We start from the raw sequence: 19589 nt of genomic DNA on the forward strand, positions 1-19589 counted from the left end.
TATTGCAGTCACCCAATTTAAGGTACCCTAAGTAATTAAATGATTCTAAAGTCAAGGTTTTTCATTACTTGTATTTGGGAGGGAAAAATGGATAACATTTTACAATTGGAATTACACAAATGCTATTACCTACAAATAAATAACTGACCTTTAAAAATAATTTTTATTTGGTTAAGAACAAAAATCATGTTTCCTTTAAATTTTCCTTTGAGACAAAAAAGTTTCAGGATTATTTATTCATTTTTCTTTTTTTCTTTAGGGATTCACAGAATTGCTTCCCATTGATTTGATTAAAATTTTTGATGAAAACGAGTTAGAGGTTTGTTGTCTTTTAAATCCTTTATAATTTTTTGAAAAGTATATCAGAAGGTTCTTCATTCTTCTACCAATCACACATCTTTCTTTGCTGTAGTTCATAATGTTCTACAAAGAAGGCAAAAGTGAATTATACTATGCATAGGTTTTATTAGTTTGGGGAAAATGAGCTGAGTCATGACAACTAATCAGTTAGCTCTCATTTAGCAATATCAGTTAAAGGTGAATGTTAATAGAAGCTATTTGAATCCCAAGAAATCCACTGTTCTGGGTTTGATCATGGCCCTGAGAAGTAATACAGAGGCATACTGTATTCAGAAGCAGCATCCCCAACTACTTCCCCCAACTGTTCCAGGGAATCCTTGTGAAGGCCCAGCCCTGACCTAGATTCTCCTTGTGGACTCTACTCCCATAATGCTGAGTTGGGATTCCTTCTTTGTGGTCTGTGGCAGCTGAGTTGTGGTAAACAGTTACACAATTAGGCAGGCAAAACTACAGTGCTAACGGTCTGTATCAGATATTAGCTATAGACATATTTTTTAAAAATATCCTTCCCCTAAATCATTCAATGAACAGTGAAGTAGGAAAAGTAGGAGATGTCTTCATTATCCTTTTCAACATCGTCATACTGGAGAGCTAATATGGAAATCCAAAGTCAATAGAAGCCATTATCCCTTTTTTTATGTGTTAAAAGAGTCTTTTGAGAAATTCACTACTCAAGGCAAGATTAGAATCCAGAAGTTTGGGGGAGGGAAGGATATCCTATTTTTGCCTTTTAGTTAGGGATAAATAAGAGACATTAGATTTAGCACACCTCAGCTGAGGTCCTTTCCTTAGACAGTAGAAACCGTCAATACAATTTATGAGCTGGAAGGGAGTTTAGAAATAATATGATTCAACTCCATAATTTTATATATAAGGAAACTGAAGCATATGGCAGCTGGAATTGTGACTTGTACAAAGCCACATTACTAGTAAATGGCAGAACAGCGATTATCACTCAAGGCACAGACCCTATCATCCCAGTTTTCATGACACCATACTGCTTCTACAGTTATGTCAAATACAATTCTAAGAGAACATCTTCTCTGGTAACAGGTTTACACAATTAAAAAAACCTAGTTTTTAAAAAAAAAACTAAATGTGTAAGTCACAACTAATAAAAACAAACAACAATATTAATAAATGACTAATTAACATAGAAGCCTTGTCCATGGATGTGCTTAAAGCTAATGAATTGAATGCAATGCATGACCTATTCTAATTATCTGTAGTCTCTTGGGTTTTGAATAAGATGGAGGATTATATGATTTTGAGCAGCCACGAATTGGGAATCATTTCGTATGGTCAATGATCAAATATTGGTAAAAGTACCTATTCTCTGGGGGAAGTTAAGATTCCAATACCCAAGAGGAGGTAGGGTTGGGATAATGGCAATGAGGCAAGATGGAGAGAGGTACAATAATGAAAGCCTCATTAATAATGGAAACCTGGGATGGGCAACTGAGTGGGGATGGTAGCTGTGTGGAAGGGAGCCAACTTTATAAAGCTTCTGATTTTGTCTAACAAACCAGATACTTCATTGATTTTATTTTTTATTAATGGCAATATTGAACATCAATACAATTTAGTAAACTTGTTTAGTAAGTAAAAGCCTCAAAAAGTTAATGTGATATGTTTTTCAAATCTTTAAAGTATTTGGGGAAGAGCAGGATGGAAATTTAATAGATTTCCTAGTTATACACAAAAACTGAAAGTCCGTCCCCTTTTTCTTTAACCAAATGTGATTTTATCAGTTTAGAGCATTCCCAGTAAAGAATTTCTTCTCTCAAATCAATACCTTCTCTGCAACCTCTAGTCTGAGAGAGGTGCCTGGAAATGAGAATCTCAGTGACTTGCCCAGGGCTCCACAACCAGTATATATCACAGGTGGGACTTGAACTCAAGTCCTTCGACTCGAAGGCTAGCCCTCTTTTCACTAAAGCCACAGTGCCTTTTGTGTGATTCAAATGGTCGTCTCTTTGGTTTCTTACAGCGAATGTAAATGGAAACCTTATTCCATTTGCTTTTATGAAAGGTGATGAATTGGGTTATGGATGTTTTTATTTAAAAAAAAAAACAGCAACCATTTTTATAATAATAATGGTGATGAAAGTAGGTTGAATCATCAGTGTGATTTTCAGTTTTCAGACCTTCCACATTTAAACCTGAATTGTTTTTTTCTAAATAGCTGCTGATGTGTGGCCTCGGAGATGTTGATGTTAACGACTGGAGACAACATGCTATTTACAAGAACGGCTACTGCCCAAATCACCCTGTCATTCAGTGGTTCTGGAAGGTAAGCCCTAGTCCCACACTGTGGCCACATTGTTATTCTAAGGCCGGCTGTTGTACTAACTGTTCTGTCTTTTCTGTATGTAGGTTATATTTATCTCTAGTAGGAGTACTTCCTTCTATGCCTTATGCTGTTTTCATTTTAGTATTTATATCTGAAGATTAGGAAAAATTCTTCTTCAGCTTATTATCAATGCAGAGAAAAAGTAGTTAGAGTGGTACTTAATGGAAGGAATTAATTTTATCATTCCTTTAATTAATGGACAAGTAATAAGCAAGAAATTTAAAGGATGATCTTTAATGGTAAGACTATAAAGCATCCTCTTTTAATACTAGGGAACAGAGATTAAGGAAAAATTGACTTGCCTAAATAACATATGAGCACATCTTCAAAACTATTTATATTGTCTATCAATACTGTGACAAATGTACCTTCTCCCATTATCTTATAACTGAGATTGGAAAAAAATTTGTCCTTTTTCTGAAATATCATTCTTTTTAAAGAATTTGTCCCTAATTTTCTAAGGAATTCTGCAAATATTCTGGGATTATATTGCTCCAGGAATGAGTAATGTGAAATATGATTTAATATGACTTAATTATCCTAGTACCATTATCTATTTGGAATAGGGAGAAGGTGGAAAGATTTCAAAAGTGTAGTCAACAAAAGACTGCATGTTTGCAAAATGAGAAATAAGCAAACCACTCATTTTTATTTTTCCTTTATTATATTTTTGAATACCAAAGGAGACACAGAGGGTATGGATTGCAGAGAAACTACTTGAAATCCCAGTCTTGTGATTAGATGATGGTATAACCATAGTTTAAGTATAAAGAATTTTCCTTTCCTTTCTTTTCCTACTCTTTTGATAAACCAGAAGTATAAAGATTTCATTCCCTATAATATGCTTTGTATTTTGACCTGACTTAGCATTAGTAGCATGCACAATGAGGAGAGCAGCGTTCCAACAAATGTTTCTCTCTCTAATATCTCTCATAGGTTCCATTCTCTCTACTCACACAGCAGCCAGCCAGGCCCTCATCATCTCTTGCATAGTCTCTCTCTACTCCAAACTACCCTTGACATAGCCATTGAAGGGATTTTCTTTCTTTCTTTCTTTCTTTCTTTCTTTCTTTCTTTCTTTCTTTCTCAATTGAGGTTAAGTGACTTGCCCAGGGTCACACAGTTTGTGTCAAGTGTCTGAGGCCACATTTGAACTTGGGTCCTCCTGACTCCAAGGCTGGAGCTCTATCCACTGCGCCACCTAGCTGCCCCCAGGGGATTTTCTTAAGGTGCAAATTTGATCATGTTACTATCCTGCTTGATAAACTGTGGTGTCTCCTTGTTACCTCTATGATCAAGTTGTAAACACCTCCCTTTGGCATTTAATGCCAAATTAAATTAATTCTTCACAGCCTGGCACCATCCTATCTTTACAGCTTCATTTTATCTTATTACATCTTTTTATATTCTATTGTTGTTGTTCAGTCATTTTTCAGTTGTGTCCAACTCTTCATGACTCCATTTGGAGTTTTCTTGGCAGAGATACTGAAATTGTTTGCCATTTCCTTTTCCAGCTCATTTTACAGATGAGGAAACTGAGGCAAATGAGGTTAAGTGACTTGCCCAGGGTCACACAGCTATTCAGTGTCTGAGGCCAGATTTGAAATCAAGAAAATGAGTCTTCCTGACTACAGGCCCAGCGCTCTGTGCACTATGGCACCACCTAGCTGCCATTATACTCTGTTGCACATTATATTATACTTATTACGCCTCTATATACTCTAGTCCAGTCATCCTCACTTCATTGTTATTCTTGATATGTGACGACCCTACCACCACCACCATTCTCCCATCTCCCTAACTTTGCTCTTTGATACCTGAAATGGCCTCTCTTTCAGACCTCTACCTCTTGGAATCCCTGGTTTCCCTCAGGATTCAGAAGTTCAAACACTTACCTTTTACAGGAGCTTTCTTGGATCCCACACTGATAATACTCTCCATCTGTTACCTTATATCTGCTTTGTCAGTATATTATGCATACCTTTTTAGGTATGTGTTTTGTCTTCCCTGTTAGAATGTAAGCTCCTTGAGGACAGGGGCTATTTTGCTTTTATCTTTATAATCTCAGCTAACTAGCACAAAACCCAACCCATAGTCAGTACTTGAAAATGAATGTTGATAGACTGAGGATGGTCAGATTTTAAAGAATGTCATTCCTTTCATTTTTGTAACCATTGATTAGAGCAGGGGTTCTTAACCTGAGGTGTCTGAGCTTATCTTTTTTTTTTCATATTTTGATGACGATTTCAATAGAATTGTTTTCTTTTATTATTCTATATATCTTATTTTATGTATTTAAAAACATTATTTTGAGAAGGGTTTCAGTAGGCTTCAATAGACAGTGAAGGGGGTATCGGACACACAAAGTTTAAGTACCGTTTGATTAGAGGTTTCTCAAATAGGTAACCCAGGTTTGTACCTTGTGTTTCTGTTGCTGGTCAAATTTACGTAATATCTTGTGTTTATAATTGACCTTGGGGTGGGGGGGGATCACCAAGCCTTATAGACAGAATCATAAGGGTGATGACGCCATCAATGTTAGCTTTTTATATAATGCATTTTGACTTATTGGCAGACAGAAGAGACATTGTGAATATTTGATCTCTTTCTAAGATTAGAAAGGCTGGTATTATGGCGACATTCAAAAATATGACTCAATTTTCAGACCTAGACTCGACTGTCTAGGTCTTATATTACAGTATAAATAAAATGATTTTTTGAAAGTCTAAGTTACAGCAGCAAGTGCTGCAGTACTGCATAGGAGACATAATGACCATATGTGTCTGTTAATAGGCCGTATTATTGATGGATGCTGAGAAGCGTATCCGGTTACTGCAGTTCGTTACGGGGACATCCCGAGTGCCTATGAATGGATTTGCTGAACTTTATGGTAAGTAAGAGAATGTAATGGGTGAAAACTTTTCCTGGAAACCCATGCCAATGTGTTTTCCAAGATGGAGCTGCCTGAGGGTAGATGATGCCTCCTCTAGACTTCTTTGTTTTGTTTTGTTTTTTGGTTAGGCAATGGGGTTAAGTGACTTGCCCAGGGTCCCACAGCTAGTGAGTGTTATGTATCTGAGGCCAGATTTGAACTCAGGTCCTCCTGACTTCAGGGCCAGTGCTCTATCCACTGCACCACCTAGCTGCCCCTCCTCTAGACTTCTTAACCAAGCTTAATATTTTCTGTGTTCTCAGAAATTTATTTTGTGTAGGTCTCATGTAAATGCATTTCATTATATAGAAGTCTTTATACATTTTAACCTAATAATTCCTGTCTTCATGTAAAGTGCCTTGGTTTTGTTATTAATGAAAAGAAACAGAATAATCAGACTTAGGAACCTCTCATGTGGCCATGAACTAGAGGGAATAAGTGATTGTACCATCGCCAGAAGATTGAGTTTTTCATTGTTTACAACGTATTAAAATTGTAAATAAACAAAGCTTTACCTATTCCACACATTGAGGGTTTATTACATTTTTTTTAAAGAAGTAGTGTTTAATTTAAAGTACTCACTTCCAACTTAAAGGTATCAGGACATACAAGCACATCTTCAAAACTATTTATATTGTCCATCAATACTGTGACAAATGTACCCTCTCCCATTATCTTATAACTGAGATTGGAAAAAAAAATTTATACTTTTTCCAAACTATCATTCTTTTTAAAGAATATGTGCCTGCTTATGAGACTTTGGGGAAACTCCATACTGAAAATAATATAAATTTTATGTTGTGAATTTATATAAGGATTTTATTTAACCAGACATTAAATAGCATATTGCAACCAAGGAGGCAATCTAAAGAATAGGCCTGGAGGCCATACCCCTCTTTTTGTTTGTTTGTTTGTTTTTTACCATGACCCTAAGTAGATTGATTTTCTCCACTGTTCTTTTCTTCTCATGCGTTTTTCACTTTTCAGATTAATTCTACCATCACTAATACATGTTAAATTGTATTTTCTTCTTTAATCTAGGTTCAAATGGTCCTCAGCTGTTTACAATAGAGCAATGGGGAAGCCCTGAGAAATTGCCCAGAGCTCATACATGGTAAGTGAGGAAGGGGACAAAAAAATGAGTTCTGTCATAGATAAATACACATACCGTCAGCATACTTTAAGCATAAAATAAGATAGATAATTTTCACTTATGTTAATATCAAATGGAATCAAGTTGGTAGAAGTACTGACTAAAACCATGTCAAAAATAATTCTTATCATCACAGAGCATTCTAAGCACTTAATTGTTTGTTATACTGTACTAGATTCTGTAGAAAGAAAATAACAGATATTTCCTATTGTCAAGTAGTTTTTAGCCTAGGTTATGAAACATGTCCCAGAAGGGACAATATAATTTAAAACAGTATATGAATGGACAGCAAAACATGTGGGCATAAGCAATCTATGTTAAAGTAGCAGGCCTCTAGTATCCTAAGGCAGAGGTGTCAAATACCCCTGCGGCCCAGTGCCAGAACCAATTTAAAATATAATTGGGAAATGTTTAACAAAATCAATAAAAATACCATACAACACAGATGATGGGTGAATGACTCCTATAGACGTCATCCTTACATGTAGACTGTAGTCTATAATTTGCAGTCTTCTAAATCATAGGACTACAGGGATCCATTTCTATTTGAGTTTGATGTCAGTCCCTTAAGGCATCTCAAATGTCTCTGAACTGAGTTGATGCCATAGAAGGAAAAAGGCCTACGATAGCAAAGAAGATCCTGAATGCCTAGTAACCAAAATAACTGAGAAAAGGGGAGGATCTGAACGTTATACCTGACCCAATTTACTCAGATTATTTGACTCACGGAAAAAAAAAGGAAAAAGAGGGCTCTTACTGACCGTTCAGTGGTTGGTCTTTTCACACAAATCTTAAAGACGTGGAAGTGGCAGAAGATCTTAATGTTGAAATGGATCTTTCATTTCATTTAAATGAATACTTCCTCCAGTGGTATGGTTGAAGTCCATCTGTGCCTCTCCATCCTTTGCAAATGTTCTGCAAACCATGTCCATATTCTTCCATAAATATTCTATGAGGATTTTACCCAGTGTGCTCTGGAACTTTCTCTGTGAAACATGGTTGTGGTGTGACCTCCCCGCCTGTTGCTTACTTGATTCATTATCATATTCATTCTCATTATCCCAAACCCTAAGCTAATAATAAGGATATGTTTGTTTCTCACTAATTAATAATATATCAACCTCTTTCTTATTAATTATCTCAGACCCTACCCCCACCACAGTTTATTATATATGATTTAATAAACTGGAGAAATCTCTTAACCCATAAATAGTTGTTCATATCCCTACAAAACTCCTAATTTCTTATGTGTTTTATTAACAATGTAGTCAAATAACACAGACATAAATAACCTTATGTCATATTTTATCTTTAAGAAAGACCACAGCCAGAATCACTGCTAACACTGCTGTAACTATAGATGACTTCACCTTATTATTAATTGGCCCCACAGTTCAGTTCACTCAAAATACCGAGCAAAGTCTCTTCTCGAGAATTCTTAGGATAATTCTTAGGTTAAAACAGTTCCATTAAGAGAGGAAACCTTTCCATCTTCTCCCTTTCTGTCTATTCCAGCTTCTCTCCAGGTGTGACAGGAAAACAGCTTCCCTCAAGGCAGCTAGGTGATACAGTTAATAGAGTGATGGCCCTAGAGTCAGGAAAACCTGAGTTCAAATATGGCCTCAGACACTACTAGCTGTGTGTGTGACCTTGGGCAAAGTCATTTAACCTCTGTTTGCCTCAGTTTCTTCATCTGTAAAATGGGGATGATAATAGCACCTATCTCATAGGGTTGTTTTGAGGATCAAATGAGAGGATATTTGTTAAAGCTCTTAGCACAGTGCTTGGCACATAGTTGGTGCTATATAAATGTTGGTTATTGCCATTATGCCATAACTCTTAATAGTATCTCTCTAGAATGACTCATAAAATTATCTCCATAATGGTTCATAAGATAACTAAGACAGTTCTTCCAAGAAATTCGTTTCCTAGTTCTCTTTCCCTCTTTCATCTGTATAGTTTCTCACATATCATCTCCATTTATTCTCTCTTCTCAGTTTTCCCAAAAACTTCTAGCCCCAACTGTTGAATCTTAAATATTTCACTTAGGTCTTAAAGCTACAGTAATAGGATCTATAGCCTCTGTAGTAGAAGCTTTTGAAACTGGTGTTATTATATCTAGGTCTTCTAATATTGCATGGAAACAAACAAGCAAAAGAGAAGGAAAATAGAGAAGAAATGGCTCAAATAAAATGTTTGACTCGCAAAGAGTTTCTGCTGTCCTCCATACTCTGTTAATCTTGAAATGTTCTCATTCTCCAACAATTTTAGAGGACAAATTTATTGAGTTACCCCCACCCTGTTGAGATCACTTTGAATTTTGATTCTGTCAAATATCACAGTGGCTCTTCCATCCAATATTCATCCTTTGCACATTTGATAAACATATTATCTGTGTCTTTATCCAATTAATTATTAAAGATGTCCTTGAACAGGACAGAGTTAAGGATTGAGTCCTAAAGTTTGGAAACAACAGCCAGGAGGCATTAGGGTCAAATAAGTATGATCCATGTGTAATGCAAGGAATACAATTGGATTAGAAAGATTCTTTCTTCTAAAGATTTGATTATCTGAAAGTTCTACAGGAAAAATTCAGAGGTGAAAAAGAAAAAATCAGAAGCATTCAACAGGTCCCATTATGTTGGTCCCATTAAGAAATGGTCATGAACTAGATGTATCTATAGACAAGGAAAAGGACCCAAAAGACAGTAAATAGTTTTTAAAGGCAGCTACAGTTGTGTGTGTGTGGGTGTGCATGGATTTTGTTGTTGTTCATTTTTCAATCTTGTCCAAGTCTTCATGACCCAATCTGGAGTTTTCCTGGAACAGATATTAGAGTGGTTTGCCATTTCCTTCTCCGGTGGATTAAGGCAGACAGGGTAAAGTGACTTGCCCAGGGTCACACAGATAGTCTGAGACAGGATTTGACCTCAGGTCTTCCTGACTCCAGGCCTGACCATCTATCTACTGCACCATCTAGATGCCTTGTGACTAGTACTCGAAGGACCAAAATTTAAGAATAGCTCAAAGAATGAGGCTATGGCAATTGGAGCAGTACACACACACACACACACACACACACACACACACACACACAACCCATAAGGCAAAGAAAGTAGAGATAGAATGAAAGTTTTTATTTCAAAACAAATTATATATGTATATATTTTTGCATGAGTTAATGGTCCTGGTCCTTCTAGTGCTAGACCTTTAGCAAGGGATGAATGACCACTAATACTGACAGAAGTCAGTTCAAGGCTCAGTTCTAGAAATGCAGATGGCCTAGGTGCTCCACAGCTAAAGGTTAGCAGGTTTTGAGGAATTTGGGAAAGAAGATGGAATGCTAGAGAAGGATTATCATGATGGCCAGTGTCCAAGTCAAACTGTACCACCCTATGCCTCCAGGCCATCTTTGGCAGAAACAGAGCCCAGGAGGGAGCTCAGAAACCCATAATTCAAATACACGACACTAAACAGAATCTGATCTTACAGCTGTTCATCGTAGCTCACTCTGTAAGCTCTGTGAGTTTGGTGTGAGGGGAACATTATTAGTGACTGGGTCACACACCACCTTACCTCCCTACACAGTCACCATTCTGACTTCGTTTGCTGGACTAAAAAACACTGCCTGGGCTCTTCTGCTCCACATTCCTGCTCTCTTCAGGCGGACTTTCACTCTCTCACTAATCCCGAGCGTAGAACCACTGTGTCCACTCTTGCCCTTGTCAATCAGTCAGTCATGTCTGACTCTTCATGACCCCGTATGGGGTTTTCTTGGCAAAGATACTGGAGTGCTTTGCCATTTCCTTCTCCAGAAAACACCTGTCCTGCCTACACCCTAATCTCATACCAACATATTCACAGTGTGTGCTCCCTACAGTTTCTGTGTCTGTTGGCAGAATACCACAGAGATAGCTCATGGACTGTCTCCCAAACCACCTATCAACACCCACAAGTCCTAAGGGTACTTCCTGGTTCTCCTAAGCACCTCCCTTTGGGACCACCATCAGCTGCTTCCATATCCATTGTGTCCAGGGACAGAGTAAAACCTCCGTGATACGTTGTCTCCATTTTATCCCCCTCTGCTTCAGATTGCTCCAAGCCCACAATCAGTGGAGCTCCAAGGGGAAGCAGGTGTTAGTGTTTCCAAAGGGGTATTTAGAAAGACCAGGAAATACCTTTAGAGCTGCTGCATGTTGATAAGAATTTTGAAAGACAGTCCATGAGCTAGCCCTGTGTATCCTGGCAGAAGATTCAGAAACTGCAGGAAATGTCTGTACCACTTATGTGTTGGTGGGGACCTATGGAAGTATAATGTTACCTGTATTATCAGATATGCTGAGCTTTTTTTTTTTATTTTCAATCTTTGTTACAAGGGATGGCTTGATAGGTAAGGGGGAAAAGCTGTATACAGAAATAAAGGTATACAGAAACAAAATATGACAAAAATAAGAATTTTTTTAATTGGAAAAAGTGAATTGGAAAGAAAAAATAAAAAAATATAATTTTAAAAAAAATCAAACCATGCTTTATAAAGCTGCTGTGGTCACTCTTTGCTTCTCAGTTGGGATGTCAGGAACTGGACAAGCAGGAAGGGAGTGGGACATAGCCCCTTCCTTACCCCAACCCTACCATCCCTCTAAGCCCCAAAGAAACCTCCTCTCTGGAATTCAACCTTTTCCAGAAATACGCTGACCACGGGCAGGGTAGTTAGAGTTGGGGTTCCAGGTAGGTTGGCTGGAAGGCTGGCTCCCATGAGGTAGCTATTGCTGGTGCTCCTGGGGAGGGAGTGGGGTTAATGAAAGGAAGCTGATCGTGGATTCACAGAGGCAACAATGTTGTTATTGACTTTGGGGGCTGTGGAGGAAACAGGGACTCTCTGAGCTTGCCCTGATCACTTGAGCATAGGTGACACTGGAAGGCAGGGTCTAGGATCTTGGGCAGCATCCTCATTATCCTTTGTAGAATGGTGGGTTTTCCCCAGCTTGTTCAGGTCTGTTTTACAGAAGGAGGTCCAGAACATGATGAAGTAGTGTCAGAAGAGTTAAGAGGAAGTATGTGTGAGTAGTGTAGAAGGATTTAAGTCTGAGGGAGATTCACCATAGGAGTAATTGCAGGTGGGCCTGAGATCCTGGATGTAGTCACATGGGTGAGGATAGCATTGGTCCCACTGAGGAGATAAGGGTGAGAAAGAAGACTCTTGTATATTGTAAGTACTTACAGAAGTATAAAGCACCATACAAATGTAAATGTGTTACTAAAGAAGGCTGTGGTTGAATTTGATTCAAAGTTTCTCAATCACGTCTCCCCTTCCTGGCATCAGTTTTATTGCCAGGCTTTGCTTTCTCATCCTTTAGAAAGCGTGTGGAATGATCTCTCTGAAACTGTGAGTGAGCCAAGCTGCCCCATGCCTAGAGACCTGCTCGGCTCCAAATCAGCCAGAACTCTAGCAGCTCTCACTCATTTGTCTGTGCTGAGCTAGAGAGCTAAGCTGAGTCTGAGGCGTGGTCCATGTGGTTTCACAGTATGAACATATGTTCTGAACCCAAAGAGTGAAGGAAAGTTCTTGTGAAATTGTATTTGTTTAAAAAAAAAAAAGTAAAAATTAAAAGGAACTTCCTTAACAGAGTTGTCTAGCTTTTATGAAAGTCCTCTCTCCCTTTCAAAAAGAGGGGAATATTGTCTAGGAATTATTACTATGATGTAGTATGATGAATGACTGAACAAGCTGTGGTATATGAATGTACTGGAATACTATTGTGCTATGAGAAATGATGAGCAGGAAGATTTCAGAAAAACCTGGAAAGACTTGTAGAAATTGATGCAAAATAAAATTGTCTCTCCAGGTAATGGCTTGTCTTTCAAATCCTAAAAGCATCCTGCCCCAGGTCATGTGGAGCAGTAGTGACTGGTATTGCTTCTTGGCAATTTATTTTAAAATTTATTTAGAATTTTAAAATTAAATTGTTTAAAATTTATTTTAGACATCTGGATCAGCCCCCAAGGGTCATCAGAATCAAACCCAGCTTTATAGTAATAATAGCCTCAATGTGAAAAGACAACTAGGATTAATGTGACCATTAAGCTTATACAAAATTCCTCAGTTTTCAGAACCTTGAACATCTCACCTTTTTTCCATTTCTGGAAGTACCTTTGAGCACTATGCTTCTATCTTTAGCAGATATCCAGAAGACCTACATCCTGGCTTCCATAGAAACAGCAAAGTTGAAGTATACATACCTCATTTCACCCCAGTCAAGTAATAACCCAGCTGATCCAGCTTGTTTTATTCCCTTGGTGATAAGTTAGCTAAGGCAATAAAAAAAGTAATGAGCTTGGGAGTCACCAGACTTGAGGTAGAATCCTGACTTTGCTACTTACTGTTTGTGTGACCTTGGACAAGTCACTTAATTGATTGGGGCCTCAGGCAATGACCTCTAAGATACCTTCCAGCTCTAGATATAGGAATGAGTAAAACTATTATTTTTTAACGACACAAACTAAAACCAGGTGCAAGTTACATACAATTGGGAACTGTTTGGTGGTTACAAATGAGTCTGCTAGTTTTTTTTACTAGGATGGGATGGCCAGCTTTGGTCTTAATCTGGACCCAGACTAGACATATTTGCTCAAAGCTCTTCTTGTGTTATAACATAGATGGCAGAAAAAAAAAAAAGTCCATTGACTACATCATAGTAATAATTCCTAGATAAAAACCAGCTGTTTAAAACTTATTTTCCTTACTGTATTTCTAATAATATACAAGATTTTGAGCTCTCAAAGAAAAAAAAAATCTGATCTAATATTTGTTGTCAGCATAGTTCATTCAACTTGAGTGACAAGAGGAAATGGAGCCATTTCAAAAGTACACTTCAGTGTACTTTTTATTATAAGTCTTAGTCACCTTTGTTGAATAATGTTCAAGAGGGCATTATTTACCTTTTTGAAAACAGAAGTCTGATTTCATTGGAATTTAAATTTGAAATCCACTAATTTTATGTTAGAAATTCTGAACACAATTTAATACTTTCAAAAATTGTTCCATAGTTGATGGTTAAGATAAATAGGTAGAACTGCACATACTTCACTGTGTGTATCATTAGAAATAAGGATTATTATTAAAAAGAACTATTCAATTTAATTAATTGGAACAATTCTAGATAATATCCCATGTTACTGCAAAATTTCCAGATGGCTGTTTCTAGCTATTAATGAAGACATATTAACTTAGCTTATTATTCACTGAACATAAGAACTTAAAATGTGCCATATCTGTTTCATCCAGCCCAGAATTTTATCTCTGCCAATGGTACTAAAGGGCTTATTTGCTATTGTTAATGCTGGCATTTGGAGACGTTCCTATAAAACACTATATTTTTTCTGGTTTTTATTATGGATTTGTCTCCCATGAATTTATCTAAAATTTTTTGAAACTCTTTCAAATTTTTGAAGATAAAAAGTGTAATAAAAGATAATTTGTTGCTGACTTAAGCTTGCCAAGCATCTTATATGACATATATTTCTCATTTTCAAAAGAGTTGGTTTGATACAGTTTTTCAGAATTGCACTATATAAGTAAAATGCCATTTATGAGATGACACATGATACCAATGAAGCTATCTGCCTACTCCTCCATGAAAACACTTGGCTATCTCCATGAGCTCTAGAAACCAACCCACCTCTCCCATATTCTGATGTTCCAATAAAGCTGCAGCAGCCTCCCATGTCTCTCTCTGGTGACATGACATGATCAGCATTGAAAATTAGATTGTGGGCTGCTTGAGAGATGTGCTTGTACTTTCTTTGTATCACTGGCACTCAGCACATACCTGACTTGAAGAAATAGACATCTGTGAACTTTACATATGACTTGAACTCAATATACTATGCCAAGACAGGGATAAATAGAGGAGAAAGAGAGAGACAGAAAGAGAGAGAGAGAGAGAAAGTAAATAGTTTGGAAATTCTAGTGTGGCTTCTTAGGGAAAGTTTATATTGAAGAATTCCCTCCAGACAGAATGATTTGCAATGCAATAAAACTGTCTAAAACTATCACTTCAGGGTAAGAAAAACTTTACTAAATCCCCTCATGTTTTAAGCAAATGACATTCAGGAAGAAAAGGCTATTAAAGCATCATCTGTTTGCCTAACTTTTGGTATTCTAAATACTGAGAAATAGCTCTCACCTTTAACTGTTACTCGCATTTTTTGTCTGTGTTTGAATTATAAAGTCTATACAATTTTAGGGTTTGCATAGGGTGTCTAACCTTATATGTTTCATTTTCGCACTGGGATGGTTCCAGGGAGCAAATCTTAGTATAGTTGAAAGGTGCTACAGACCTATCAGAGTGTTATTTGTATATAATTTACATTCACCTCTAAAGACTTATGTAGACAGATGGTCAGTATAGGCAGATTCCAATGGGGGAAAAATTTGTTGCTATCCCTAATATCAGCTAGTAAATGTTCTACTGTATTTCTCAAGCCTTTTTTTTTTTTATACCTTTTGTTCAGTTGTTTTTCAGTCATGTCCAGCATAACCCCATTGGGGGTTTTCTTGGCAAAGATACCAGAATGGTTTGGCATTTCCTTCTCTAGCTCATTTTACAGATGAGAAAACTGTGGCAAACAGAGTTAAATGACTTGCTAAGGGTCACACATCTAGGAAGTGTCTGAGGCCAGATTTGAACTCAGGAAGATAAATCTTCCTGACTCCAGGCCTAGTGCTCTCTCCATTGTGCCACTGAGCTGCCCCTGGTTTTCATTGCTATCTTCCTTCACCTATTAATTTTTGTAAGTATATGACAGAGAAGGTTAAGACATATAGAATAATAGAAATATTTTCTGTGCTTCACATAGCCCCTCAACCAGTTTGGAAAATACTAATTTAAATACTTACAGTCACTGATTTATGAGCTGGCTGTGTTCCAAAAGTTCATTTGAAACACAGTTACTTGTTTTTGGGTAAAACCACATTGAGTGCCAACGCTATGAATGGCGTGCAGGCTCTTACACTACCTCACAAAAGCTTATTTATCCATAGCACCGTAGCATTAAAAATTTAAAACTTGAAGGCACCTTCTAAGTCATCTAGTCATACCTTATGGTCTGTACTAATAGTATCATAATACCTAACTGTCATTTGTAACAATATTTTATGGGAAAATTATGTCCATAATTCCAGGAACAAATATGTTTTCCCCTAGCTAAGGTAGAGCGTTTGCTTCCCTTACCTCTCTGATCTTTAGAATAATGAGCCTGAGGGATTCCTTCCACTACAAGCCACTGGTGAAGGCTCCCATGGCTTCAGGTTAGAATTCCAGGAGGGTTTAGGAGGAGGCAAAAATGGAGGGGTGGGTGAGTGTGAGGGCTAGTGGAGGAGTAAGCCTCACTGACAAATAGGAATAGGAACTGAAAATCTATGGGGCTCATGCCTCAGGGATCACTGTTTGACTTAGTGTTATTTAATCATTTAATCAGTGACCTGATCAAAGACATAGGTGCCACATTTATCAAATTGCAAGTTACAAAAAGCTGGAAGGAATTCCTAATATATCGGATAACAGAGCAAGGATTCAAAAAGGTCTTAACAGGCTAGACATTTGGGCCAAATCTAATAGGATGACATTTAAGAAAAAAAAATGTTCAGTTCAGTTCAGAAAAAATCATCTTCAGAAGGCCACGAGAAGCATGTATAGATGGCAGTTGATCTGAAAATAACTGGGAGATTTAGCGCATTGAAGCTCAATGCGGGTCAACAGTATGATATGGCAGCCAAAAGTGCTAATACAATCTTAGGCCAAGGCATGATCTCCAGAACTAGGGAGGTATAGCTTTGCTCTACTCTGCCTTCTGAATACATCTGAATCTGAATACATCTAGTATATTGTGTTAAGTTCTTGGCCATACATTGTAGGAAGAAAAACTATAGTGTCCAGAGAGCAGACAGGATCATGGAGGGCCTGAGTTCATACCTGATGACAATTGTAGTATTTAACCTGGAGAAGAACTAGGAAGAATCTGATAGCTGTGTTCAAGTATTTGAAGTGCTGTCACATGAAATGATAATTAGGCTTGCTCTGCTTAGCCCCACGGAACATGGGTTGAAGTTAACAAAGAGAAAAAAATCAAGTTTGAAGACAGGATATACTTCCTAACAATTCCATTCAGTACTGGAACAACCTACCTTAAGAAGTGAATTCCTAATCACATGAGATCTTTAAGAAAGACAAGGTGACCTCTCAGTAAATCCATTGTCAAAGGTGGCTAGGTGGTACGGTGGATAGAATAGAATGTAGGATGTAGAATCAAAAGACCTGAGTTCAAATCATGTCCCAGACATTTGTTAGCTGTGTGAACCTAGGCAAGTGACAACCTCTCCCAGCCCATTTACTTATCTATAAAATGGGGATAATAATGGCATCTACCTCCCAAGGGTTTTGTGAGATCTAATATTTTAAGTGCTTTACAAACCTTAAAATGCTATAGAAATACTGTTATCACTATGTAAAAGGGATCCTTTTTTAGTTGTAGGTTAGACAAAAGGTTCTTAAGCTTTTTAGTCTCAAGATCCCTTTATACTCTTAAATTATTGTGAACCACCTCCAAGGAGCTTTTGTTTATGTGGGTTATATCAATATTTGCCTTGTTAGAAATGTAAATATCTTAGTGTTGTTATGAAAATAGTTTTGAACTTGTAGGCCTCCTGAAAGGGTCTTGGGGCCCCCAGGGGTATCCAGATCATACTTTTGAGAACCAGTGGTCAGACTGAATAGCTTCTGAGGGCCTTTTGAATCATGAGGTTCTGTAATTTGAATTCTAAGGCTTCCACCAATGTGAAATTCTGAGTTTTTTAATCCTGGTAGCTTCCTGATGACCCTCATTCCTTCCATGGGCCTTAAGAATTTACTTAGCTGCTTTCCTTTTCTATTGTTACCTTCTGTTGCTTCCAAAAGGAGTCACCCCCCCCTTCTTTGGCTCAGTTCTATGCTCCCAAATCTCCCCTTCTTTCTTTTTTTAATGTAGACTCCATAGGGGTAATGATGAGTCTGTCTTATACACAGCTGATTTTGTTGAAGAGGTGGCTAGCAGGATGGGACCTCTGGTGTGAGGTAGGAAGATTAGGAGCAGTGGTGGGAAGGGTTGACAGTGGGCACTGCCTTAGAGTTTAATAATCCCATCTTTCCTCTTGCCCACACCAATCTTGACACTGCAAACCCCAGTTAGGAGCCTCCCCCCTCATCAGAAAAAAGAGCCTCAGTGGGCATGGGAGACAGTTACAGGAAGTGGTTACTAGAAATAGAAAGAGAACAGTAAGGGAAAGGAAAATTTCAAATGGCAAGAAGAGAAACTGATCAATTAGCACTTACTATGTGCCAGGCACTATGCCTGAGATGCAAAGAAAATTCAAAAAGAGTCCTTTCACTCAAGGAGCTTCCAATCTGATGTAAGTCCTCCCTCAGGCCACTGCCTTTTCCTAGGTGGTCCCTTTGTCCTTAATAAAAGTAAGTCAGGGAGGCTGAGTCAGGGACCAGGGTGATTGGTTACCATTTTACCCATATGTTTTTGTTTTTGTTGTTGCCTTTTCAGTTTTAATCGCCTTGACTTACCTCCATATGAAACTTTTGAAGATTTAAGAGAGAAACTTCTCATGGCTGTTGAAAATGCTCAAGGATTTGAAGGCGTGGATTAGGCAGCTGCTACTTTTTGGTTGTTGTTCGTCAAGCAAGTTCTTCTTGCCCTTTGCATTTGCCTAATGGACACCTAAGCCACAATGGCAGAACAGTTGCACAAAGTTGGTTTCTGGAGCAAACTCTTCGACAATGCAGTTGCCTAAGGGCAGAAGTTGGAACTCTAGCCCAAGGATAGTATTTCTGCATTTTCCACCACAAATTATCAACTGGTTGACGTGTACACTAATTACATTTCAGGAGGACTTGTTCTATTTATGTTGGGCCTCTGTAGGCAAAGCCCTTAATAAATATTTTACATACTTTCTAATGACAATGAATGGAATTAATCACTCTACAGGTATAGTATTACAACTCATGTTTACTTTTAAAAATGATTTAGACCTATTTTCAGATTTTATTTCATTACAATTAAAGATATTATATACTTGGAAAAATGAGCATTTTTTTCATATCTGAATTTCCTACTAGACTTAATGTCAGTGACATTTTTATTTTTTTTAGTACGTTGAATCTTCCCCTGCCCCACTGTATTCAAAACAGAGATCTAATATTTGTTCAAAAATGCTCCCCAGACAAAGACATTTAGAGAATTTCAAACAAGTCATCAAGCATAATGATAATCTTTCCACACCCAGATAGGCTAAGCACTGACTGGAGATTACATTTTTGTGCAAATTTAGTATCATAGCTGCAAGACAAGAAAGAATCATGACACAGCATGAAAAATTTTCTGTTGACTTAAAAGGAATCACCGCATTGCTCCTTGGTAGCTATTCCAAGTAATAGAATCCACTTTGAGTCAGGGTGAGGCTACCATTTCTTGTAAGAGAACTAGCTTATCCCTGCCTTCTTCCTGCTGTACAGTGATGCTTTTATGATCTTTCCTCTTTACTGTTCTCTGTAGTGGAGGCATTTTGAATGAAACCTGGCACTGTTCTTGATATGAAATTGTGGAAACCAGATCTGTTTTGTCTCCTATTTGTATGCATTTTCTAATGGTCGCTAAATAACCACTTTTGTCCTGACTGCACCAATTCTGAAGGCACTTTATGTACTACATGGAATTCATATCTGGTTTTTTTTTTTAATATATCATAA

General features: G+C 37.6%; 1 protein-coding gene across 4 annotated transcripts in view; it reads left to right on the forward strand.

The window, feature by feature from the left end:
* Positions 1-18798, forward strand: part of NEDD4L (neural precursor cell expressed, developmentally down-regulated 4-like, E3 ubiquitin protein ligase) — a 452792-nt gene extending 433994 nt beyond the window's left edge. For all 4 annotated transcript variants that reach the window (XM_027868834.1, XM_027868835.1, XM_027868837.1 and 1 more), the window contains 5 exons: positions 260-319; positions 2546-2653; positions 5507-5603; positions 6687-6759; positions 18388-18798. In XM_027868834.1, the coding sequence (XP_027724635.1) occupies positions 260-319; positions 2546-2653; positions 5507-5603; positions 6687-6759; positions 18388-18490 (441 nt within the window). In that variant the 3' untranslated portion in view covers positions 18491-18798. The remainder of the gene's footprint in view (positions 1-259; positions 320-2545; positions 2654-5506; positions 5604-6686; positions 6760-18387) is intronic.
* Positions 18799-19589: the final 791 nt, after the last annotated feature.

Source organism: Vombatus ursinus, unplaced genomic scaffold (assembly GCF_900497805.2).
Source record: "Vombatus ursinus unplaced genomic scaffold, bare-nosed wombat genome assembly UNPS02014791.1, whole genome shotgun sequence".
Classification (NCBI taxonomy): domain Eukaryota; kingdom Metazoa; phylum Chordata; class Mammalia; order Diprotodontia; family Vombatidae; genus Vombatus; species Vombatus ursinus.